Source organism: Nuphar pumila, chromosome 5 (genome assembly GCF_984573655.1).
Source record: "Nuphar pumila chromosome 5, dmNupPumi1.hap1.1, whole genome shotgun sequence".
NCBI lineage: Eukaryota > Viridiplantae > Streptophyta > Magnoliopsida > Nymphaeales > Nymphaeaceae > Nuphar > Nuphar pumila.
Genome location: NC_143253.1, coordinates 67,872,022 through 67,898,481, shown reverse-complemented (window position 1 = coordinate 67,898,481; position 26,460 = coordinate 67,872,022). Strand labels below are relative to the sequence as shown.

At 35.3% G+C, this 26,460-nt stretch overlaps 1 protein-coding gene across 5 annotated transcripts in view; it reads right to left on the bottom strand.

Annotated features, from left to right (window-relative positions):
• The window catches only part of LOC149837744 (uncharacterized), a 65,424-nt gene that overhangs the window by 2,450 nt on the left and 36,514 nt on the right, over window positions 1-26,460 (bottom strand). For all 5 annotated transcript variants that reach the window (XM_090006196.1, XM_090006198.1, XM_090006197.1 and 2 more), the window contains 4 exons: window positions 24,318-26,441; window positions 24,073-24,121; window positions 23,719-23,966; window positions 23,461-23,568 (listed from right to left, as the gene is read on the bottom strand). In XM_090006196.1, the coding sequence (XP_089862322.1) occupies window positions 23,461-23,568; window positions 23,719-23,966; window positions 24,073-24,121; window positions 24,318-26,441 (2,529 nt within the window). The remainder of the gene's footprint in view (window positions 1-23,460; window positions 23,569-23,718; window positions 23,967-24,072; window positions 24,122-24,317; window positions 26,442-26,460) is intronic.

The window sequence follows — 26,460 nt, the reverse complement described above, 5'->3', positions numbered from 1 at the left end:
GACTCCAAGGCTTGTTCCGCTCAAAGGCATCTGCCAGAACCAAGAAGTTTGATAAAGAGGAGATAACATTGGTGTCAGTGGGGAGACACAGATAGTATATCAAAATTACAAGCAGTTGCAGATGAGGTCATGATGTGGCAGGAGGTGGTGTTACATCAAAGACAAAGACATTGGCAGCGAAAAGCTTGGGTTTGAAAACCAGCAATGGAGTTGAGGACTGGAAGTCTGGAACCTACAAAAGATTGAGACAATAACTGGACATGAAATTGTCATAAGCTGCCATGCTGTAGAGGACTTAAACTGATGAGGAACCTGTAATCAGGGCAAATAGAATATTTAGCCATTCCATCCACCTAGATATTCCTCCTGGGAGTGGGCAGGAATTTCACCATTTTTTCCTTAAAATATGAAGTCTTGGAATCAAGCAAGTTATTCCTGTTCTGCCCTCACCACAACTCCAAGAACCAACATGATGTCAACCACGGGGCCTGTCTTCCATCCATTTTCTAAAGCCTGGTTTGCCTGCTATTGGTCTCACCACAAAGACCCCAATGAACAAAATAAAGTCTGTTGCCGCATATGTTTTGCAACAAAAGTTTAACAATCCCTAATAATTTCTTTGAAGAATGAATTTCCAACCTACATATTTGCACAAGTTCATAACCCATCTTGCCCACTATACATTGAATGTGCTATATCTGGAGTCAGAGGTATTTCGTTTTCTTATCTTCCGTAGTCTTCTACCTGATACTGGATTTTGGTTGTCTTATAACGCATACCATGAGATGGCTATTTCCATGGACTTTTCCTCTAGGATATACATAAGACAATACAGCTAATGAAGCAAGACACCCACCTGACGCAGACTGGGACATTACTTTGTACAAAAAGATGACAAGCTTCACAATAATCAATTGTGAGGCCGACACACCTGGATTCAATCAAAGACAAGTGAACATATTGCTTGTCATAAACATTGGAATTTCTCCTTGCATAGACAATGGTATGTCTGCTGTTCTCAGGAACTCAGAATCATCAGTTATCATGAAATATGTTCACATCTCTTTTATCTAGGAGCCAAAGTCACACGTCATGAGAGGAGAAAATACTGCACGAAACCAACCAATGGATTACAAACCAGATTTACCGGAAGCTTCTTAGGTAGGTGGGAAGCACACTTCTTGGAAACTCGCTTTGGAAGCGTGATACTCCTCACTTCCTAAACTTCATGGGAATCTTGATTCTCCAATGCTTCTTCTATGCTTCCCACACACATGGTTTAGGTTTCCTATAAGATTTTCTCACGTTTCTTTTCATGTTTTTTATGTATTTCCTTTCACGCTTCTACTCACTTCTCATGTACTTTCTCTAAATTGGTAACCATCATTGTTATATTTTAACAAAAAATTAACTTTTACTGAAAAATCATGAAATATAAGAATAATCAATTATATTTTAGTTTTTATTTGCTTCTTGTTCGATTCCTATTCAGTTACCATATTGCTTCTTTTTTATTCCTATTTCACTTTCAAATTGATACTTCGCTTCCCACTTCCTATAAATTTTAGGATGCTTCACTTCTCGCTTCCGCTTACCATATCATTTCCGGCTTCCACTTCCTAGTTTGGCAACCTTGATAAAACTGTCTTGAAGGCTTTAACAGAAAAAAACATACTACATCATACAGACTACAATGATGAAATTGAGACACAGAAGTAAGCAATAATCATCTGAGTTCGAATTTTGCAAAAATCATTTGCAGAGATCTACTGAAATGCTGATCCTGTGGAGCAGTAAATGGTCCGATGGAATACAAAATTAATTCTACATCCACAATCTATTGAGCAGTGAGCAAACTATGAGTACTTGACCTAATACCACCGTATACTAACCAGGGCAAATAATGAAAGGAACTCATTGGCCTTAGATAAAATTCCCAATGTCCATATTACATTGATGTGCTATGTCACATACACATGGACACAAAGGACATGACATGGACATACTTAGCACGGTAGGGGAGTTTTGTAAAACTAGGACATCATGACATGGCTATATATATAGGGAAGGGGGACCATCCAACCAAAGGAAGGTCGAGAATCTACAACCGATGACAATCATGTTAAATTGTATCTCATATATATATATATATATATATATATATATATATATATATATATATATATATAGAGAGAGAGAGAGAGAGAGAGAGAGAGAGAGAGAGAGACATATATATATATCTTTGTAATACCCTCTAGGGGTAAAACTGTCTTTTCACATGTATCACGCATATTCACTTGAATATGCTTTTTCTTTTTCTTTTTCTTTTTTCTTTACTTTTCACTTTTCTTGTTTTTCTTATTGTTTGGAGGGGTCCACCATATAGACGTCTATATGGTGGACCCCTCCAACGGTCATAAATATGACAGTTGGAGGGGCCCCACCGTCTATATGAGAGCCCCTCCTTGGGTCCCTCGTAGCCTATAAATAAGGGGTGTTTCCCCATTGTATAACAATGCTTTGTAGTGTTCCCTCTCTCAATAAAAGATTACTTTTTTATGCCTTTTTGCATTTGTGCTCCTTTGTGAGTGTTTCCTTGTGCCTTTGTGCACTTATCCTCTTTGTGAATCTTGTGGGTTAATCAAGTTATCTTTGAACTTGATATTCTTGAAGATATTTTCACAAATCAATGGTGTTCCTTCTCTACTAATCGAGTTTCTCATCAATTGGACTTTACATATTGGATTTTTATCATTCATTTAGCGAGCGACATGTTTTAGTTATGAATTTTTGATGTTTAGATGTGTTTTTGAAAGCGCTAAAAATCAACGGCCCACAATACTTCGTACCGTAAAGTTTTAAATGCATTGTGAGTTGTCAAGTTTTCAAGTTTCAAAAAATATGTCTATATGTCGTAAAGTCTTCGTGTAAAGCAAGGTTGTAAGTATCACATCGTTACCCGTATCGGCCTGGCCCATAAAAAGATAAGTATTGTATCATATCATTAAAAAAATCATAATTTTTTAATAAATTTTTTCAAAAAATTCTAAAAAGTCGAGACAAATTAGCAAAAATTCTAAAAAATCATAACACATGAAACAATGATGAATTGCACAAAATACAACCATAAAATTGTTGAGAAACTATATTTTGATGACACACAATATGATACACTGTCATATTTGATTTAATATGATATGATGATATGTTTTCTTGAAAAATGTTATATTATGACTGGATATGCTTTGTCATGTATCTAATGAGTATTTGATGTAAGGATATCTCACCCAAAAAGGATGGAGACCTCCTGATTAAAGTACAACCTTGGTGCAATCATACTCCTTGAAGAAAAAGCTTGATGAGTCAATGCATTCTCAAAGATCATCTAAAGCAATCGGCTACTTCAAGATGAAGATTTTTTTCTTCTTTAGAGTCATATGTAACAGAACCTTCAGAAGCATGCATATTGCATACTTTATCATACAAGTCACTCATTCACAAAAGCTATGTTTCATAAAAGTATACGATATTTTCAAAAAGCACCTTTTTAAAAACCAATCATTGTACCTTCTTACAAACTTTTATGAGAAAGGTATTTTAGCTCATGATTTCAAAAAGCAATAATTGTACCTTCTATCATGTATTAAGACAACTTGAAAACAAATAAAAAGTAATGATTGCAAGTATGTAAGAAAAAGACAAAACATAGAAATCGACTAGTTGAACTAAACAAAGAAAAACTAAATATGTTTAGAAAAGACTTTAGTTACTTTTTACAACTCAAAGAATGTCGACTTGCTTAAAGTCTTTATTCTCTATGTAGACATTAAGTAGCACATAATAAAGTATTTTGAGATTTGACCATTTACAAATTAAAGGACTCAAAGCATTTATTGTACTTACACCCATTTAAGTAAAGAAGTGATGATTTCTAAATAAAATACTAAAGTACTACAAATCATTAATGTGAATAAAGACAAAACTACATGATAGTTTATAATCCAACGTTCAATGTACTATAAGTCATTTATTATGAGAAATGGACTTTTTACATAAAATATATCATACTTAAAATACTACAACGACTAGTGTACCCCATACACTACTTTTATAGAAAGAAGACTTTTTCGAAAATCCATAAATTGTTGTTTGAAATGACTTGACATCTCACATCCCAAAAAGACCATCATTTCAAAAAGGCAACGACTATTTTTCTAAGGCTATATAAACACAATCAAATAATTTATTCATATGGACATGTGAGCTTACAACGAGAAAAATTCCTAGTGATATTTGAAAAAGAGAGCCTAGAAAAAGAAAAAGAAAAAGTCAAGAACAGCTCTTTGACAAAGAGTATCTTCTGAGTGAAAAGAACAGAACATTCTGAGAATCCTTCATTTGTGCATTCATATCATTCTGAAGGTTCTATAAGAAGTATTGTAACTTTCTGTTATTCACTGTATTCCTTCTTTGTTGAAAGAAGTAGACCTATGTGAAAGAGGGTGTGTCCCTTCTCTGTTGAGAGAAGAAGACCTCTATGAAAGAGGGTGTTTTCCTTCTTTGTTGAAAGAAGTAGACCTCTGTGAAAGAGGGTGTTCCCCTTCTTTGTTGAGAGAAGACCTCTGAGGAAGAGGGTGTTGTACTATTTATCCGGTAACTCGGATGTTATAGTGGAAAGCTTAAGTGGTTTGCTTGGGGACTGGATGTAGGTCAGGGTTTTGACCGAACCAGTATAAACTCTGTGTTTTATGTGTTGTGCCTTATTGCATTCTGTTTTTAATTTATCGATCTCTTAAAGAATTTCACTATTCACCCCCCCTCTAGTGGAATTTCAAAAATCACATATGAAGCATTTATGTCTCTATGAGAAGCATAAAACATCATCGAACAATGATGAATTGCAAAAGATAAAATTATAATATTACATATCAAATGCTAAGAATGGCATGCATAAGACATCGAACAATAAATAATCAAGATATTTTGCTATAAATGGCATGTATATCTCACAAGAAAAAAGCAAACTATGAAATAATATGCATATTAAATAACGAATCTAACCTAATAAGTCACAAGATTCATAATAATGTGTTTACATAAACAAAAAAATCAGTGTTTTTTTAATGCTTAAAAATTTTACATAACTAATTTTTTAAAATTTCAAACAAAAATGAATTAAATAACGTCAATCATTGAGTATCATCAACATCATCTTGTTTTAAAAAAAAAAACTCTCTAAATCACTCTTAAGATCTTTTGGGATGAATACGAACTAGCCCCAAGGAGCCTTATATGTTTTAAAAAAAATGAAATAAGTGCATTAAAACTGCATTTATAAAGTATTGTAAGATACGCCCCCACATCGGAGTGTATCATAAGGTACAGGGGTGTAGCATATCGAAACACCCCATAGATACGATATGTATTGTAGCATATTGTACGATACACTATGATACTTACAACATTTGTGTATAACATATTTCTTAATAAATAAATTCTAAAAAATAAATATATGAGGTCCGAAACAAAGTTGTCAATCGGGAAAGCGATTCGAAAAGCAAAAACGGGAGGCGAGGCACTTTTAGGAAGCGGGAAGCGACTTAGAAGCGTACCAGAAATTGTCTCGGAAGCGACCTAGGAAGCGAAATGGAAGCGAATAAGGATTCGATGGGAAAACGAAGAGGGAAGCAATTAGGAATTGAAAGGGAAGCAAGAAGCGAAAGAGAAGCGAAAATGTATATTTTTCTAATTTATCAAAATATAAGATTTATATTATCATTGACAAAATAAAACATGACTAGATAACATTAAAATTGATCTATTAATCTCAAAACTGAATCATGTATTCCAGGCAACCATCTAACAAATGCATCATGTTGCAATCATTTAATAAATAATACATAAAAAATATGTATAATTCATATTCTTGTTGCAAGTTGCAACCATTTAATAAATGCAACCTGTTACAAGCAATTTCAACTAGCATTCAGGAGATGAAGAAGCTTCACAGTTTAACAAAGATGTTAACAATCCAAACTAGTGTTAAAATATGTATATATATATACATATACTTATATATATATACACATCCGTATATATATAAGTATATATATCCATATATGTATATATATATATTGTTTCTCTTTTAGTGAAATACCCGATAGGGGTATTCTTGTAAAACTGCAAATGTATTTTTTGTTTTTTACTTTTTCCTTTTTTCTTTTTCCTTTTTTACTTTTTCCTTTTTTATTTTTGTCTTTTTGTAAGACCACAAGGGGCCCCACTCTTGTAGTCGTTGGGGCCCCAACGGTCAGATTTCTGACCGTTGGGGCTCCCAACTACTACAAGGGAGCCCCCTTGTGGTCCCTTCTTTGAGCCTCCCTCTATAAATAGAGGAGGTGTTCTCCTCTTGTAGGTATGGGTTTTTCACCCTTCTCTTCCTTTCTTCAATAATATCCAACTTATGACTTTAAGTCATTTTCTATATTTGAGAATTTTGTGTGTGCACATTTGGTGTTTGTGTTCGTGGCTCTAGTGGTCACTCTTAAAGAGTGACTTTTGCTCTATTGGTGCTTCCGCCTCTTTTCATTACATGGTATCAGAGCTCGGTTGGTGATTGGGCTTTTCTTTGGAACGTGTGCCTCTCAATTTTTTGAAGAAAGGAAAGACTTTTTGGTGCCGATGGAACGTGACTCTAAAGTGGAGCTTTCTTTTAAGCTAAATGGGTCCAACTATCTCATGTGGGCCTCCGCTATGGAAAATCATCTTAGAGGTAAGAAACTTTGGGGTTTTGTTATGGGAACTACTCCTGAACCCTCTCTTGTTCTCACCAAAATTGAAAATGAAGTTAAAAAAGCTTTAGATGGCGATAAGCGCATCAAAGCTATTAATGATCATCAATCCAAAATTGAGGATTGGGAAAGCAACCATGCCAAAATTTTGGCATGGTTTATGAATAATGTAGACCTTAAAAATTGTGCTAATATTGCCAAATTTAGAAGGATCAATGAGGCTTGGTTTTTCCTTAAGGGTATGTATACCCAAAAGGATCTTGCTCGACAATTTTTTTGTCAAGAAAAAATCCGTTCCACCAAACAAATGGATATGAGTGTCTGGGACTATTTTAGCTCTCTAACTCCTCTTTGAGATGAACTTGCTCTTCTTGAGCCTAAGTGGGTGGCTCCGGAAGATATTGAATTAAGAAGGGAACAAATTGAAAAGGAACATTTTTTCCAATTTCTTCATGGTCTTCGCCCAGAATTTGAACAAATAAGGGCATCTCTTCTCCATAGAAGCAAAGCCCTACCTATTGAAGATGCCCTTGCCGAGATATGTCAAGAAAAAACTCGACTTGGCTTGAGCATTAAGAGTGATGAAGTTTTGGCCGTTACTAGGCCCAGATCGAATGTTAAAGCATATAGACCTCCCCATTTTACCAAAAATAGTAATGGGCCTAGAAAGGGAATAATATGCAATTATTGTAATGAACAGGGACACATTAGACCGGTTTGTCCAAAACTCAAAGGAAAGGTAGCCGCGGTTGGGGAAAATTCTCCAAAGAAGGAAGAAAGTACCAAAGAAGGAGATATCAAAGAAACTCTAAATCACATCTCCGAAGTTCTCCAACATCTTCTTAAGACTTCTCCTTCAACATCCGGAGCCGCCATCGCCTACTCTTCATCACCTCCAGGTATGTGGATACTAGACTCCGGTGCTTCTTTTCATATGACATCTCATAAAAACTCTCTTTCAAATGTTTTTTCCGAACCCATATCCTCTTGTGTTTCAACGGCCGATGGTACATCATTAAAAATTGAAAGTATTGGAACACTTGATTTTAAAGATTTTTTCGTTCTTAAAGTAAGAATCGTTCTTAAAATTAATTTAAACATTTTTTCCATTTCTCAAATCACCGATCATGGATGCCAAGTCTCTTTCTCACCTAAAGATTGCACCGTGCAGGATCTCCAGTCAGGGAAGCTGATTGGGCAAGGCCATAGAAGGGGTGACCTCTACTTTATGGATTTTTTGACTCTTCCATCTAAGTCATCTTGCGATCTTGTAAAAGACAAAAGTATTGGAATATGGCATGAGAGACTTGGCCATCCAAATTTTGTAAAAATGTCTCTTTTTCCGTTTTTGAACAATACTTGTAAAGACAATCACATGACTTGTAAAGATTGCATTTTTGGGAAATCTAAAGTTATTCCATTTCCACAAAGAAGTTACTTTACCACTCGGCCATTTGAACTTATTCATTCCGATGTGTGGGGACCTTCCCCCATTTTGTCTAAAGGAGGTTTTTCGTATTATGTGGTATTTATTGATGATTTTACTCGATTCACGTGGATTTACTTCCTAAGTCGCAAATCCAAAGTTTTCTCCTTCTTTAAAGAATTTCATGCAATGGTCAAAACCCAATTTTTGGGAAATCTATCTATTCTTAGGTCTGATTCGGGAGGCGAATATATGTCCAATGATTTTCAAAGCTATTTAAAAGAAAATGGAATTTGTCACCAACGTTCTTGCCCCAACACTCCGCAACAAAATGGTCTTGCGGAAAGAAAGCATAGATACATAATAGAAACTACAAGAACGTTATTAATTTCAAGAAATATTCCAAAATCCTTTTGGGCCGAAGCAGTTTTAACCTCTACATATCTTATCAATAGAACTTCATCCTCTTTGAAAAATCTTTCTCCATTTGAAAAACTTTACAATATGTCTCCCGATTATAAAAGACTAAGAATTTTTTGATGTAAATGTTTTGTTCTAACTCACAAAAATGATAAATTTTCTCCTATGGCTATTGAATGTATCTTTTTGGGATATGGCGAAAAACAAAAAGGTTATCGATGTTTTGACATTCTTAAGAACAAATTTTATATCTCTAAAGATGTCACATTCCTTGAAGAGGAAAATGGTTTTTCGCACCAACCAAATGAAAATATTGATTATTCATTCCTATTTGACTTGTTGCCTCAAAAAAACATCATAAATGATCATATTGATCCTAGTGAATCCCTTAGCGAAGATCATTCTGAACATCCAAGAGATGATCAAAACTTAGAAGAAAATGTTTCAAGACAAATTCAAGTCTATTCTAGAAGGAATGAAAGAAATCCTCCTTGTGCCCTTGAAAAATTTTCCCAAAGTGAGTCAATCGAAGAGACCTCTCAAAGAAGATCAAATCGGATTTCCAAAATACCAAATAGATTTGTTTCGTATGATTCATTTTCTCCTAACTTTCGAGCATGCCTACTTGCTCTTCACTCCTTTCATGAACCATCTCATTACAATGATGCTAAGCAATATGCTCATTGGAATGAAGCTATGGAACTTGAACTTAATGCTCTTAAAAAGGCACAAACTTGGGAAATCATTGATCCTCCCAATGGCAAGAAACTCATTGGATGTAGATGGGTTTTTAAAGTAAAAACTAAGAGTGATGGTTCATTGGAAAGATATAAGGCTAGGTTGGTTGCCAAGGGATATGCCCAAGAGTATGGGGTAGATTATGATGAAACTTTTGCCCCAGTTGCTCGAATGACTAGTGTTCGAGCTCTTATTGCTATAGCCTCAGTTAAAAAATGGTCAATCTTTCAACTTGATGTCAAAAATGCCTTTTTTGAATGGTAATTTAAATGAAGAAGTTTATATGGAACCGCCTCCAGGTATGAACTTAAATGGAAAAATTTTGAAATTAAAAAAAGCTTTATATGGACTTAAGCAAGCTCCTAAAGCTTGGTATGATAGGTTTAGTAACGTATTAATCAATTTAGGATTTTCTTCTTGCTATACTGACACTGCTCTTTTTGTTAAAAGGATAGGTGATTCCATTATTATGCTTCTACTGTATGTTGATGATATGATCATTATTGGGAATGACAAAAAGGGAGTAAATGATGTAAAGTCTATGTTAAAAGAAACTTTTGATATGTCTGACCTTGGTTATTTGAGATATTTTTTAGGGATTGAAGTGGCTTATTCCCCGCGAGGATGCATCCTATCTCAAATGAAATTAGCTGCAGAAATTTATACCAAATCAGGAATATCTGATGAAAAGAAAGTTGAGACTCCTGAAGTTATTAATGCAAAACTGAGACTTGGAGATGGTGTTCTTCTTGAGGATCCAACCCCCTACCATCAATTAATCGGATCTCTCACCTATCTATCAATCACACGTCCAGACATAGCTCATGCGGTTCATGCAGCAAGCCAGTTTCAGCATGCACCTACTTCGGTTCATATGGCAGCCGTAATGAGGATTGTGCGATATATCAAAAATACTATATCCAAGGGACTCTTCTTATCCTCTTTCTCATCTCTTGACTTAACTGCTTTTACTGATGCTGACTGGGGAGGAAATCCCAATGATCGTATCTCAATAACGGGTCTTTGTATTTTTTTAGGTGAATCCCTCATTTCGTGGAGATGCAAGAAGCAGCAGAAGGTTTCACTGTCATCCACTGAAGCTGAATATCGGGCCATGGCAATGACAACTATGGAAATCGTATGGCTCAGAAGTCTCCTTGCTGACATGGGCGTTCCCATTTCCACTCCCACCAAGCTCTGTTGTGATAACAAAAGTGCGATATACATTGCCAGCAATCACACCTTTCATGAGCGGAGCAAGCATATCGAAATGGATTGCCATTATGTTCGAGACGAATACCTCAGAGGGACTATCTCATTACCATATGTTACTTCAGAGTATCAACTAGCTGACTTCTTCACCAAGGCGCTCCCAACTCCACGATTTATGTTTCTTCTTAGCAAACTTTCGGTCTTCTCCCCGTAAAGTTTGAGGGGGCGTGTTAAAATATGTATATATATATATACATATATGTATATATATACTGTTTCTCTTTTAGTGAAATACCCGATAAGGGTATTCTTGTAAAACTGCAAATGTATTTTTTGTTTTTTACTTTTTTCTTTTTCCTTTTTTACTTTTTCCTTTTTTATTTTTGTCTTTTTGTAAGACCACAAGGGGCCCCACTCTTGTAGTCGTTGGGGCCCCAACAGTCAGATTTCTGACCTTTGGGGCTCCCAATGACTACAAGGGAGCCCCCTTGTGGTCCCTTCTTTGAGCCTCCCTCCTCTATAAATAGAGGAGGTGTTCTCCTCTTGTAGGTATGGGTTTTTCACCCTTCTCTTCCTTTCTTCAATAATATCCAACTTATGACTTTAAGTCATTTTCTATATTTGAGAGTTTTGTGTGTGCACATTTGGTGTTTGTGTTTGTTGCTCTAGTGGTCACTCTTAAAGAGTGACTTTTGCTCTATTGGTGCTTCTGCCTCTTTTCATTACAACTAGCACAAATGTGACCTCAATCTTCCAGCATAAACACAATACGATCAAGTGTTCAAAAATTAATCTAAACAGGTTCAACTAGAGACCTTCAAAGACAATACAAGTAGGAATATAGAGTCGGCAAGCTCTGCTGGCTGGTAGGATGCTGACATCAACTCTGGCAATGATGATGTTAGCCTAAAAGAAAGCCTGCAGATCTGATATCCAAAACTTATGACTCTGGATTTCCACAAAAATAGATAAGCAAAGAGCAGTGAAGACAAATATAAGTGTGGATTGGGTAAATTCAATAAAAGGAAAAAGATGGGTGAGATATTTTTTTAAAAACACAGTTCAAAGATGAGATAACAACAAATCAAAAAACAGAAGGAATAGGACTACAAGAGTATGAGAAAAACCATGGTTGTCAGTTGAGAAAGCGAGGCACCTTCAAAATTTTAGGAAGCGAGAAGCATGGGATGACTTAGGAGCGAATCAGTAATCGTCTCGAAAGCGACCTAGGAAGCGAACCAGAAGCAACCTAGGAAGCGAGGGGGAAACAAAAAAAGAGAAAAAAAATAAAAATACAAAAAATTTTGAAAAAAAATAGGGGAAGCGAGGGGGAAGCACGCTTCCCAAAAAATGGTGCTTCCCCACGCATTTCAGAAGAGCAACGTTTTGCGCTTTTGAAGTGTGCTTCCCCACTTACCTAGAAGTTTCCGGTAACTGAGAAAAACCAGTTTAGAAAACGAGAAAACAGCAAATTAAAGGATATACAAATTATAGTTACAAACAATGCCATGGAGATTAAAAAAAAGCACATATACAATCAGATTGATTAACTTGATAGACTGAAGTCCCTGAACCATTAACAATAATTGGCGCAAAATAGCAAATAAATTTATCAACAAAAACAAGTTACCATAAATACATAAATAATATGAAAAAAAACTGAAAAAACAGCCATTTTAAGTCAACCTAAGATAAAACAATATTACCAGCAATGTCTGAGAGTGAGAGTTTCTTTCAAGGAAAAAAAATTGTTAACTTGAGAGTGAGAGACAAAGACAGAGAGAGAAAGAGATGGAGAGAGAAAGAGAGAGAGAGAGATAGAAAGACCGAGAGACTGATAGAGTGAGAGACGAAGAAAGAGTGAGAGACAAAGATAGAGAAAGACAAAGATAGAGAAAGAGACAATGAGAGACGGAGAAAGTGTGTGAGAGAGAGGGAGAAAGTGTGAGAGATAAAGAAAGAGAGAGAGAGACAAAGACAGAGATAGAGACACAAAGAGAGATGGAGAAAGTGTGAGAGAGAGACAAAGATAGAGGGAGAGAGAGTGAGAGACAAAGAGTGAGGAGGGAGAGGGAGAGATAGAGAGACTGAGAGAGTAAGAAACAGAGAGCGAGAGAGAGAGAGAGAAGGAGACTCATAGAGAGAGAGAGACTGAGCAAGTGAGAGAAGGCTTGTACCTGAAAACAACCATCATCACCAGAGTTGGAGGTCGTCAGAAGTCGCTCACGTCGTCGAGGTTTGCCAGAGCCGAGCCCTAGGATCACCGGAGGTGGAGTTGAGAACGAGAGAGAAGAGAGAGAGAGAGAGAGGAAAGTCGAAAAGGGTTTTGACTTTCCCTTTTCAAATGACAAATGACCATTATAACCTTTTAAAAAAAAGTTTCTTTTTTATAAAATTACAAAGGAAAACACATGCATTACAGGGCAATGTGTGCTTCCCCTAAATGGGAAGTGTGCTTCCCATTTTAAACCTATGCTTCCCCCGACGTTTTGAAAGTGTCATGTTTTGCTCTTCCGAAGCGTGCTTCCCCATGTCTAGCATTGGAGAAAGGGAGTCATCTGATTGTGGTTGGTTGTAAATTTTAGACCTTTGGTTGGATGGTCCCTCTTTCCTATATATATATATATATATATATATATATATATATATATATATATATATATATATATATATATCGAGAGAGAGAGAGAGAGAAAGAGTGGTAGTTGCATGAACACTTTCGAACATGACCAAAATGAACTTCCATTGAGCGTCCATCGGGCATGATGGACACGGGTTTCCGCACTAAGACTTTTGTTGTTGTTAAAAGTCTCATTACTAACACCTTTAGTGGCAACAAAAGTCGTTGCTAAAGGTATTTGACCTTCTCGAAGGTATCAGTTTTTTTGCTCATAAAAACACTTTTTCATCAAAACATCATGATCCAAAAGTTGATTCTCACTAAATCGAGCATGCTAAACACATCTAATGGTTCAAATCTATCATAAGACACTTCAAAACTATAGGGTAGAATGGGGCAAAACAAGAAATGAGGCCTAATATGTTCATTTCTCATATATATATATATATATATATATATATATATATATATATATATATATATATATATATATATCGGATAACTTTAAAACTCTTATTTACATGTGTTTAATGCTTAATCCAAACCTGTAGATATGTTTATAATTGATTATTCTCTAAGCAACATGATTTGGACTGAATTAATTTAACAAGAAATAGATAATATTTTAAAAATAATAAATAGTTTTTTTTGTTATAATATTGTCAATTGAAAATATCACTAATTTATTGCAATATTTTCAAAATATGGGTGATATTTGTGACACGCACACACACGAATTAAAAAAGAAAGCATAGTTGTTGGTGTTTTTCCTAAATCCGAACATGAATGTATTGTAGATGCGTTTATCATGGCTTGTTACTAGAAAATATGCTTTGATATCGAATTAATTCAACCAAAACATTTGATTTTTTATCACAAAGTTTTGTTGCAATATAGACTGTTAATTTTAATTGGATCTCTTTAGAAACCCATTTAAACATAAAACTAAAGATACCTAATTTAATGCATGTTTTTCACTAAATAGACTATGAAGAATATATTTGCAGTTCAAGTTAAGTGAAAAAATATGTTATTTGCAGTTCAAGTTAAGTGAAAAAATATGTCTGCAGAGTGCAAACTCTGCACTTATATATATTTTTTATAATCCCATGCTTAGGAGTGGTCGCTTTGCATTAATGTTATTGTTATATATTTTTCTCGTACCTTTCGGTATTTATTTAAGTATTCCTACTATATTTTTTAGAACTTATTGTATATGTTATTGACCTTGCACTCAATATTATTAATCTTGATTGTGTGGATAATTGATTTTAATATAACATTTTTTTTGTTTTCAGGACAAAAATGACAGATAAAGAAAAAGGACTTACGTCATCCTCATCCGCACATGTGAGTTATGTTGTCAGTGTTGCTGGTAGTTGTAGCGGGTGTGTTGATTCAAGTTCTTTAGCAACATATGATGATGAGAGGCCACTATGAGCACATGTAGATAAACTTTCAAAAACTGAAGGAGGTGGTGGAAACAAGAGATTTCGATGCAAGCTCTGTGAAAGAGATTTTGTTGGGTCTTACACAAAAGTTAAGGCTCATGTGTTGAAGCTATTAAGACATGGCATTTCAGGATGCAGAAGAATTGATGAGGCAATGTGAAGACAATACAAGAAAATACAAGATGAATATGAGAAGAGGAAGATAATGAGTGCTTTTTGTGCAATTAGTGTACCATTTTTAAGCTACCAAGAAGATGCTAAAAAAAAGTACATGTAGAAGGTAGAAGAAAGAACAATACAAGCATCATTCAATACATATGGAAGGGAGGAGATTGATAGAAAAGTAGGAAGGTATTTTTATTCTAGTTCATTACCATTTAATGCAGCTAGAAATCCTTATTAGAAAGATTTAGTTACTTCTTTGGCAAATTGTAATTTGAGTGGCTATATACCTCCAAGCTCAAAAAAAACTACGAACTACACTTCTTGCAGAAGAAAGGGAAAATCTTGAGAGATTACTAGAGATTAAAAATTATTCATGAGAACAAAATGAAGTTTTCATTGTTTCTGATGGATGGACAGATATTCAAATTCATCCACTTAGTGACCCAGTATTCTTGAAAGCAGCTGATGTCTGGGGAATATAAAAATATTGATTTGAAGGGGATGTTTATAGAAGTAATAAAAGAAGTGATCAAAAAGTAGTAAAAATCATCACAAACAACGCTCCAGTTTGTAAAAGTGCAACATTGAGTTTGGAGATTGAGTATCCTCATATTTTTTGGACTCCTTGTATAGCACACAACTTAAATCTGGCCACCATAAAGAAGAAGAAAATTCACTAGCATATGTTATATGTTTATTGACTGAGGAATTAGAAAAAAATGTCAAAAACATTAAGAATTTTGTTGTCAACCACCATCATGGTAATGTTATATTTAATAGGCATTCTGACATAAAATTGTTGAAGGTCGTTGAAACACGTTTTGCGTCCATCATTGTGATGGTAAAGAGGATTAAGAAAGTGAAAAATGTTTTGGTTAGCATGGTAACTGATGAAAATTAAGCATTCTATCGTGTTGATGATGATGTCAAGGCTCAAGAAATTAAGAAATTCATTGTTGATACATTTTGGGACAGAGCTGTATATTTCCTTCAATTTATGCAACCTATTTAGAAAATGTTGAGAGAAGTTGATAAGAATGAGTAGTTTATGAAATGTGGGATAATATGATTGAAAAAATAAAAGTTGTAATTTTCAAGTATGAAGGAAAAAATCATGCATTGGATGATTCAGAGTTTTTTAACCATATTCATTCAATTTTAGTCAAAATATGGGATAAGAGCAACACTCCGTTGCATTGCATGACACATTCTCTTAATCCAAAATATTATGAAAAAAAATGGCAAAAAGGTGGTATTGGTCGTGTCCTTCCAAATTTAGACTCAGAGCTATCAAGACATAGAAATATGTGTATGACAAGACTTTATCCAGAATCACATGTTCTGAATTAAGTCACACAAGAGTGTAAAAAATTGCATCTTCGAGATTATATGGACAAGCATTACTAGCGAGAGAGGAGGAGAATATAGATTCTATCACATGGTGGTTAACATTTGAATCAGAAACACCTCTTCTCCAACGTCTTGTATTGAGATTGCTATCTCATCTTGCTAGTTCATCCTGTTGTGAAAGAAATTGGAGCACATATTCTTAAATCCACAACATGAAGAGACAAACTCACCAACAAGCGTGCAGAGGATTTAGCATATGTTCATTCTAATCTTCAACTACTTTCGCGAACCAATGATAAATACAAGTACTAATTGCTCTCTTAGTTATTTGACTATTTATTAGTTTTTTTATTTAAATATACTTGTATTTAACATTTTCAAATTAGGTTTGTAATGCAGACAATGATCATCCAAATTTTGGGATGTAAACCAAGAAGAGTGTGACTTAGAGAGAGAACATGATTTCAACATTACAAACATGGATTTATCTGAGTCAGTCTTCTTTCTTATGATACATTTGATGATGAAATAGAAAATTATTAGGATCCATTACCTCATCATCATATACATTGTGTAGGATATACTTTTGGAATGTAATTATGCATTGTTTGCTTCTTTTATTAGTATACTTTATAATTTACTTCTTTTCTGCTTTACTTATTTGATTGTTTCTATAATATATTTAGGTTGATTTAATTATGGTGTTAGTTTTTATGATGTAGAATAGAATTATAGATTGTTAATTGATTAATTGCATGCATGATGATGAATTGATTTGATGATATTATGATAATTGCTTTTTATTTCATTAGTGTTATTGTTGTTCATTGTTAAAACTTAAAAACTATATATATATATAATATTTTTTATACTTTTGCCCTCCCACACCCCCGCACCCAAGTTTTTTGAAAGTGTCGCATCGCCGCACCCACACCCATGTGACATAGCTACCCAACCTTACAGGTGTGACCTACATGGTTTAGTGGAAAACATGTTTTGGATCATGCAGTTGTGTAAGCCGGTTTCCTAAGTGCTTAAAAAATCAATGGTCCACATCACACTAAATTTTCATGAGCCGAAAAACATGTTTTTACATCAAAATGACAATCCAAGATAAAATCCCTACCACATAAACAATGTTGAATGCATCTATGATTTTGAACTAGAAAGATAGTGTGTGTGTGTGTGTGTGTGGTAGTTCTGAACCGCAATATTAGGAAGTGGAATACTCTTGTTTGCATGGATTTAGCCACCAAATGTTAAATCAAAACGTACATACGTATTTCATATGGTTTATTTAATATCTTAGGAGGTTTTATCATGTCTAATATAGCATAAGATTAAATTTTTTAGTTAGTGAAAATTCAATGGCTAACATTCATGAAGATAAAGATGATTTAGAAATACTCTAAGACATCATATTTGAACCAATTTTACCAAACGAAAATAGTAAATAGAACTTGATAAACATGATCCAAAGGTTGGTTTTTTTCAGCTTCTGAGCTTAAATTTGCAAATCAAAGAGTGTACCACCATAAGTTATGGCAGTTAAGTAGCATAGCCACCAATATCGCCGGTATTTTGAAAGTTGTGGGCTATATTATCAGCAATTTAAGGTAAGCCCATAATATAGCCAAAATATCATGATACCTTTGAAAAAAAAAGCTTATTTTTATATATTTTAAGCCTAGTTTTTGTAGTTTTTATTTATTTTGTATTTTAAAGACTTCAAACTTATTTCCTTATATTTTCACAAGAAAAATTATACAAAACCTCTTATTTTTCATCTTATTATTTTTTTTATTTTTTATTTTTTAAAACTCCCAAAATTTTCTCAAAGAAAAAACCACTTATTGAAAATCTCTCTTAGAAAATAATTACCTTCAATGATACAAATGACTATATATATACACACATATATATACCGATATCACCGATATATTGAAATATCACGATATTATCAGCTATCTCAAGGTAGCTGATAATATCGGGAATGTATCGCGATATTTTCAATATATCAGCAAATTATATTTATCGTGATAATATCGCGATAAGTATCCCTACAGAAAGGGAAAGAAGGAAGAGAAGAAAGGAAGGAAGGGGAAGAAGGAATGGAAAGGAAAGGAAAGGAAAAGAAGAAAGGGAGAAGGAAAAGAAGGAAGAGAAGAAAGGAAGAAGGGAAGGAAAGGAAAAGAAAAAAGGGAAGAAAGAAAAGGAAAGGAAGGGAAGTCTGGGAACAAATGATTGTTTCTTTTATTTTTCTATTTTCTATATTTTACTTATTTTTTAGAATTTTTATTTAATTTTGTATATATTGACGAGATATTCCTGAGATTTATCAAACTTTGAAAATCACTCCGAAAAATACACTGGCCGAGAAATTACCCTTAATGATAGAGATGACTATGATATATATATATATATATATAGAGAGAGAGAGAGATGATGGTCCACCCACCTGTCCTCACCTTAAAAATCCATGTGTTTTTTGACAAATCTGACGCATGTAACCACCATGGCCGAAAACCTATGAACGTTACAATCAAGTTTTTTTTATGTATAAATAGGATTTTACAACTATTTAAAATCAATGGTTCTGAAACTTCTCAAGCAAAAAAACGTTCAAAGTAGGTCTTTGGCCATGTAGATCATATCCACACGGTCAGATTTACCGAAAAACACATTTGCATAAGATTTTTAAAGTGAGGACAGGTAGGAGGACCACTCTCTCTCTCTCTCTCTCTCTCTCTCTCTCTCTCTATATATATATATATATATATATATATATATATATATATATATATATATATATATATATCATTGTCACCGATAATTTGAAAATATCGCGATATTATCAGCTATTTCAAGGTAGCTGATAATATCAAAAATATATTGTGATATTTTCAAAATATCGCGATAATATCATGAAATTTTTTAAGAATTTTTTTTTATTTTAAGTTTGCATTTCATATTTTTTTGTTTCTTTTATATTTTAAAACCATTAAAACATGTTTCTTTATATTTTTGAAAGAAAAATAATGCAAAACTTATTATTTTCTTAGCTTTTTTATTGTTATTTATATTTTCCCATTTTTTTATAATCCCGAGTTTTTTCCAGGATATTCTCAAAATTTATCAACTTTCGAAAATCTCTCCGAGAAATACCCTCGACGATGAATTACCTTTAACGATACAGGTGACCATGATATATATATATATATATATAGGGAAGGGAGACTGTCCAACCAAAGGAAGGTCCAAAATCTACAAGTGATGATAATCGACTGCATTCCTTCTCTAATGATCAAGTTTATCATCGATCAGACTTTACATATTGGACTTTTATCATTCATTTAGTAACCGACATGTTTTGAATTATGAACTTTTTATGTTTAGATGCATTTTTTAAAGCGGTAAAAATCAATGGCCCACAATAATTTGTATTATAAAGTTTTAAATGCATTGTGAGTGAACAATTTTTTATGTTTCGAAAAACATGCCTATATATCGTAAAGTCTTTGTGTAAAGCATATTTCTTCCTAAATAAATTATAAAGAACAAATATATGAGGTCCGATTGATGAGATGATCAAGCATTGGAGAAGGGGAGTCGTTCGATCATCGTTGGTTGTAGATTTTGGACCTTCCTTTGGTTGGACGGTCTCCCTTCCTATATATATATATATATATATATATATATATATATATATATATATATATATATATATATATATATATATATATATATATGAGTAATGTGTTCCTTAAGCCCCCTTTTTCGTTAGGTCTCGTTAGCCCCCTTCAAAAATCATAGTTTTAAGTATTTTTTTTATGTTTAACACCGTAGATGTGATCTATAGGTTTTGTTTAGTGGGAACCGGCTTTTGGATCGCCGAAATCTGACCTGTATACAGTTTTTTCTGGTGATCCAAAATCAATGGCAATGAAGGTACCAGTTTTTCTCGGCTCAGAAAAACATGTTTTTTTGTCGAAAAAACATGATCCAAGAGTCGATTCCCACTAAATCGAGCATGCTAAACACATCTAATGGTTCAGATCTATCATAAAACACTTAAAACCAATGGGGCAGAAAGATAAATGGGGCCTAATATGCTCTCTCTCTCTCTCTCTCTCTCTCTCTCTATATATATATATATATATATATATATATATATATATATATATATATATATATATATATATATATATACATATATATATATATATCGATGCACAAAACGTTGAATGACTCATTCGTCGATTTTGCACGATTTTGGGTCATTGTCAGGTCACAACCGCCACAAATGACCTGGGCGGAAAATCGGGCATTAGTGGTGGTCACGACCGCTGCTAATGCCTGATTTAACATGATTTTTTTTCCACCACTGATCAGCACGCGGTGAACAGCGGAAAAGTGTCCAATAACAGTGGACACTTTGTGAGTCCACTGTTACATGCTTCTTTTATATTTATATATATATATATATATATATATATATATATATATATATATGAGTCGTGAGTTTATAGATAATGTAGTTGAGGTCCGTAGGAAGGGTGATAGGATTTTACTTATTAAATTAGTATTAGGTACGGATATTATCAATATTATGTGTTTATGCACCTCAAGTAGGCTTACATGATTCCATTAAGCTTCATTTTTGGGAAGATTAAGATGGAGTAGTATAAGGGATATCTTACGGAGAAAAGTTTTTCATCGGCGGTGACCTTAATGGACATGTAGGCATTAGTAGGGACGGATTTGAGAGTATCCATGGAGGCTATGGTATAGGAGAAAGAAACGAAAGTGAAGAAAAGATTTTAGATTTTGGTTTGTCCTATGATATGATCTTAGCAAACACTTGGTTTAGGAAGAGGGAGTCTCACCTAGTAACATTTAAAAGTAGGGTTAATACGAGTCAGATAGATTTTTCCTACTTAGAAAGAGAGATAGGGGTTGTTGCATCGATTGTAAGGTTATACCGGGAGAAAGTGTAGCTACACAACATAGAGTCTTAATTGTAGATCTTAGAATTAGACAATGCCGCAAAAGGGATAGACATGGGATAGATCCTAGAATTAAGTGGTGGGCACTAAAATGAGCTAAACAAGGAATGTTTGTAGAGCAGGTAGTTAAGGAAGTTGATTGGTGTCTCGAGGAGGATTCAGAATCAATGTGGAATAAGACAGCGGGTGGCATGAGAAAGGTAGCTAAGGAGGTATTGGGTGAGTCTAAAGGCGGTGCACCGCTAGGTAAGGATATATCATGGTAGAACGAGGATGTCAAATTAGCTATTAAGGTTAAAAGAGAGTGTTATAGAAATCTAAGTAAGAGTCGTGATAATGAGAATTTGGAAAAGTATATAATAGCAAAGAAGGAAGCTAAAAAGGTAGTTCGAAACGCGAGGGATAAGGTATATAAGGAGGTTTATGACAAGTTGGATACCAAAGAGTGCGAGAAGGATATTTATAGGCTTGCAAAGATGAGAGACAAGAAATCGAGGGATCTGGGTATGGTTGGATGTATCAAAGATGAAACGCAAAGGGTTTTAGTCAAAGATGAGGAGCTTAAGGAGAGATGGAAAGATTATTTTGATAAGCTATTTAATGAAAGTCATGCTCAGGATCTTGGAGACTTCTCCATTCCTTTTCATGAGATGAATCGTGACTTCATGCGCAATATTCAAAAGAAAGAAATTGCTGAGGCTTTGAAAAAAATGAAATCAAGAAGGGCAGTTGGCCTGGATGGTATACCTATTGAGGTTTGGAAATGCTTAAGAGAGAAAGGTTTAGAATGGTTAACAAATCTTTTTAACAAGATTTGGCGGACAAATAAGATGCCTAATGAGTGGAGGAAGAGTACTTTGGTACCTCTATATAAGAATAAGGGTGATATACAAGATTGCACAAACTATCGTGGTATAAAACTCATGAGTCATACTATGAAACTTTGGAAGAGGGTGATTGAGTCTAGGTTGAGGAAGGTTATCATGATATCGGAGAATCAATTTGGTTTTATGCTTGGAAGATCAACTATGGAAGCTATACATAAGGTGTTTCTCTCAAATAGATTAGTATAATTAAAGATATGTATGAAGGAGTAGTAACCAATGTCCGCACTTGTAGAGGGGTGACAACCAATTTTCCTATAACGGTTGGGTTACATCAAGGATCTGCTTTAAGCCCTTTCCTATTTGCTATAGTGATGGATGAGCTTACGAGATCAATTCAAGAAAATGTGTCGTGGTGTATGTTGTTTGCTGATGATATTGTTTTGATTGATGAGTCTAGAGTTGGGGTTAATGCTAAGTTAGAATTATGGAGACAGACATTGGAAGCAAGAGGTTTTAAGTTGAGTAAGAGTAAGACAGAATATATGGAATGTCGGTTTAGTAAGCAACGAAGTAGTGATGAGAGTCTAGTGAAGCTTGGTGAGCAAGAAATACCGGTGGATGATTGTTTCAAATATTTGGGATCTATCATTCAAAAGTATGGAGAAATTGATGGAGATGTAAATCATAGGATAAAGGTTCGGTGGATGAAATGGAAAAGTGCAAGTGGAGTATTGTGTGATCGTAGAATACAATTGCGATTGAAGGAAAAGTTTTATAGGATGACTATTAGGCCCGCTTTACTATATGGTACGGAATGTTGGGCTGCCAAGAGACACCATATTCAAAAAATGAGTGTAGTTGAGATGTGTATGCTTAGATGGATGTGTGGAAATACAAGAAAAGATAAGATTCTGAACGATGAGATACGTAAGAAGGTAGGCGTTGCACCCATTAAAAATAAGATGAGAGAGAATCGTTTACGATGGTTTTGACATATTCGGCGAAGGCCGAATGATGCTCCAGTTAGAAGGATGGAGAAATGGAAAAATATATTAGTTAAAAGAGGTCGGGGTAGGCCTAGGAAGACATGGATGGAGATGATAGGAAAGGATACGAATGCTTTGAACCTCACCGAGGACATGATATTGGATAGAAATGATTGGAGGAGAAGGATTCATGTGGAAGACCCAGAATAATTTTCTTTTTTTGTTCATATTGCCGACCCCAATTGTTTTGGGATGAAGGCGTAATTGTTGTTGTTGTTGTATATATATGACAGTCACAAACAAGATAGGTTTTATCCAACCATGCTAATTTGCAATATTAGTAAAAACTGAAGCCATGGATTCCATGTAATGGTTATTAAATACTATCAAATAGAAGAGGAGAAACCAAATAATATGCCTAATGAGAACAATAATGAACTAGGTTGGTATTCTTGTAGTTGATAGTACCTCAAAAAATCAGTTTCCAGGTTCCTTGCTTTTTCAATATAGCCTTCCACAAATTTTGAGATAAACTGATCCCCTAGTCTTCTGAATGTCCTGGGCTTCACAGATGTCCTAGCAAAGGAAGAGAAAGAAACTTTAAAAACATCATGCCAGCATCAAATTTCGAGAGTTATAGAACCATATGACCTGCATCCCTATCCTCCATAACAGATTATTTAGAAGCAATTAGGTAAATAGCATATTTGCAATGAAGGTTCTTACGAGTTGTCCTTATCAGCATGTGCTTGAGAATCAGCCACCGAGGAGGAGACGAGGCTGCAAGCATCTCCTAATGACATTTTAGCAAGAATATAGGTTGTTGTCTCATACTCTGTACTTGCTTCTGCAGAGAGAACTGCTGCCGGTAAGGGACAAAATATTTGATGCATTAGCTGGGTGGTGAAGATTATCCTTCTTCTAGGTCCAGGAATTAGTGGGCCATCATAAATCAACTCGGTTTCATCATCAATCTGGAGAAAGAATGAAAGCAAAAGCAAGCAGCAATCAACATCACCTTGAATCTTCATGAGCACAGAGAAAATGCGGTAGTCCAAAACAAATTACCCAAGGACTAACCTTTTCTACTCTTCGCTTTGTGGCACGTGCCCACCGGAGCTCCGCCACACTGAAATAAATCACATGAATTCTAAGTAAACTATCATGAAGATAAGGTACTTCCGCTAATTCATAACTCAGATCTCAGCACACCAGATACAGATAAAGATAACAATAACTAACAATCCCGTTGCAGCTCGGTCATCTTGCAAATGCAAAAAAGTAGACACCATGCAAAAATGAAGATTTTTTCAAAGTGGCACCACCTTATACTCTGAAGCTTTCGGGTAGTTCGTGTGACCACTTTATTCCATGATAGCAGCTCCAAAGAAGCAACCTTACGCTTCTTATATCTTACAACTACCTGAGATTGAACATTAGCATCAGGCAATGATGAGCGAAGTGGAGAGAGGTGCTCCTTGGCTGCCATAACACTGGTTGTGACTTGTGTAGGTGTGATAGACCCAACTTGGTTCCCATCATTGACATTTCTTTGCTCAATGACTGTGTGCGGGTGCATGCTTTCAGAAACTCTTCCAAAAAAGAACTGTTGAACTGCCGTTTTTGCAGAGTTCTGTGGAACAGCAAATCTGTCAGACATGGTAACAAACTGTCCATTATTGTAGGTTCCAAGCTGTTCAAACCAAGAGGTGGCCATCTGAGGATTAGGATGGGAATGCTCAACTCCCCGTGTCAAAGTAAAATGGCCAGGAGGATGACTTTGTGGTTTGTTTTGCTCTAACATAGCCATACCCTGAGACTGTGCTGTGGCTAGAATATGACTGGACACATTTGCATTCCTATTTTTATTTTCCTGTAAGGGGAAATTTAGACTTTTGGCATCCGATATTGAATACGATGGATGTTGCAAAGTTCTTGGTGGATTTCCCATCAAGTCATTGCCTGAAGCACCATAGCCATGTAGAGTCTTTTGTCCCATCTGACCAGTCATATGTGAAACATCAGCATCATTCTCTCCTTTAAGCCTCTTCATTGCTTTCTTCGGATCAATCTCTGCACTCTTCATGGCTTGCATTTGTTGTAACAGTGAATAATTTAGTTGTGAACCAACTGCACTTTCTGGAGTCCTCTGAAAAGAGATATTGCTAGTTTTGGAAGCTAGATCATGATCCATCGCTTCTCTGTCAACACTACTATTCCTCTGATTTAGATGAAATCCTGTCGAACGTCCACGATCTAATGACTCTAGTGAAGAAGCACCACCATGTATGACAGCTCTGTCACAAGGGATTTGATGCAAGGGACTCTCTCTGATTTGTTGCTCGTCTCTGGATGGAAGATGATGCACGTTAGCTGAACTTGGACCAAGTTCTGAGCTACTACTTATCCCTCTACCACTCAGGTTGTGATCATTCACTGCCTGGAAAACCCAGGCTGTTGCAGGATTGGGTGAAGCCTTCTGTGGAACACCTGACATGCTTCTTTGGGCCGAGACATTAGACCACACATTATGCAACATTGTTGAGAAGCTACTCTGCTGTGACACACCTTGTTGACCAGAAACTTGACTAACTGGCACAAGTTCTGAGGCATGAACAACCTGACTCGAACTTCCTGTGCAGGGAGAGCTTGTACTAAAAGGCAACAACTGATGATTCATACCACTACTATCCCTAACAAACAAAGATGAAGCAGATGAGCCTGTAAAATTAGTCTCAGCACGTGGATTCAGGTCAAAAGATGCAACTTTGCCAGCAGTTTCCAACTGTAATGCCTGTGATGGTGGTTCGGCTGTATGTCCATCTTGAGAGCCCCGGCTCTGTCTAAAACCAGAATCAGACCTGCCTGGAGCTTGCCTTGCAAAAGGAAGGTTGACAGACTCTTCACCTACAGCTTGTCCACTTGTACCAGGGCTTTGTTGTTGTAACTGGTTTTGTAAGTAATGCACTTCTGCTGCAGACATTACTGTTTGATTTGCCTGAAAGTTTGAATTTCTATCCCTGTTGGCCATAGATGAGAATTCCTGCCCCATGACCGTCAAGCCAGACTTATTGTTCCAATCATCTCGTTGAGATGTTTCAGAAGTGTGCTGCAAAGTCTGCATAGAAGTCTGGGCATGCAACCATATCTTTCCTTTTTCTGAATTTTCCATATCAGTGTGCCTTGAATGCAGGTCAGTTTTGGCTTGTGAAGGGGCTTGGGATAAGAAAAAGTGCCTTGAAACTGCAGGTGAGCTCGATGGAGGGGCAAGATGTAAGCCAAAGCATTGTGAAGAAGATAAATGGTTGCTCTGCAGATGGTATGCAGTTGTATCAGATGTAGCTCCTTCAGACATCTCTGATGATGGGCTATGTTCAGAAGAGCCAAAGGACTTTACAGCATTCTCCCTTGATTGATCAACCTTGTTAAGAAGCTCAAGCATATTTTGACTGCAAGAATCAATATTTT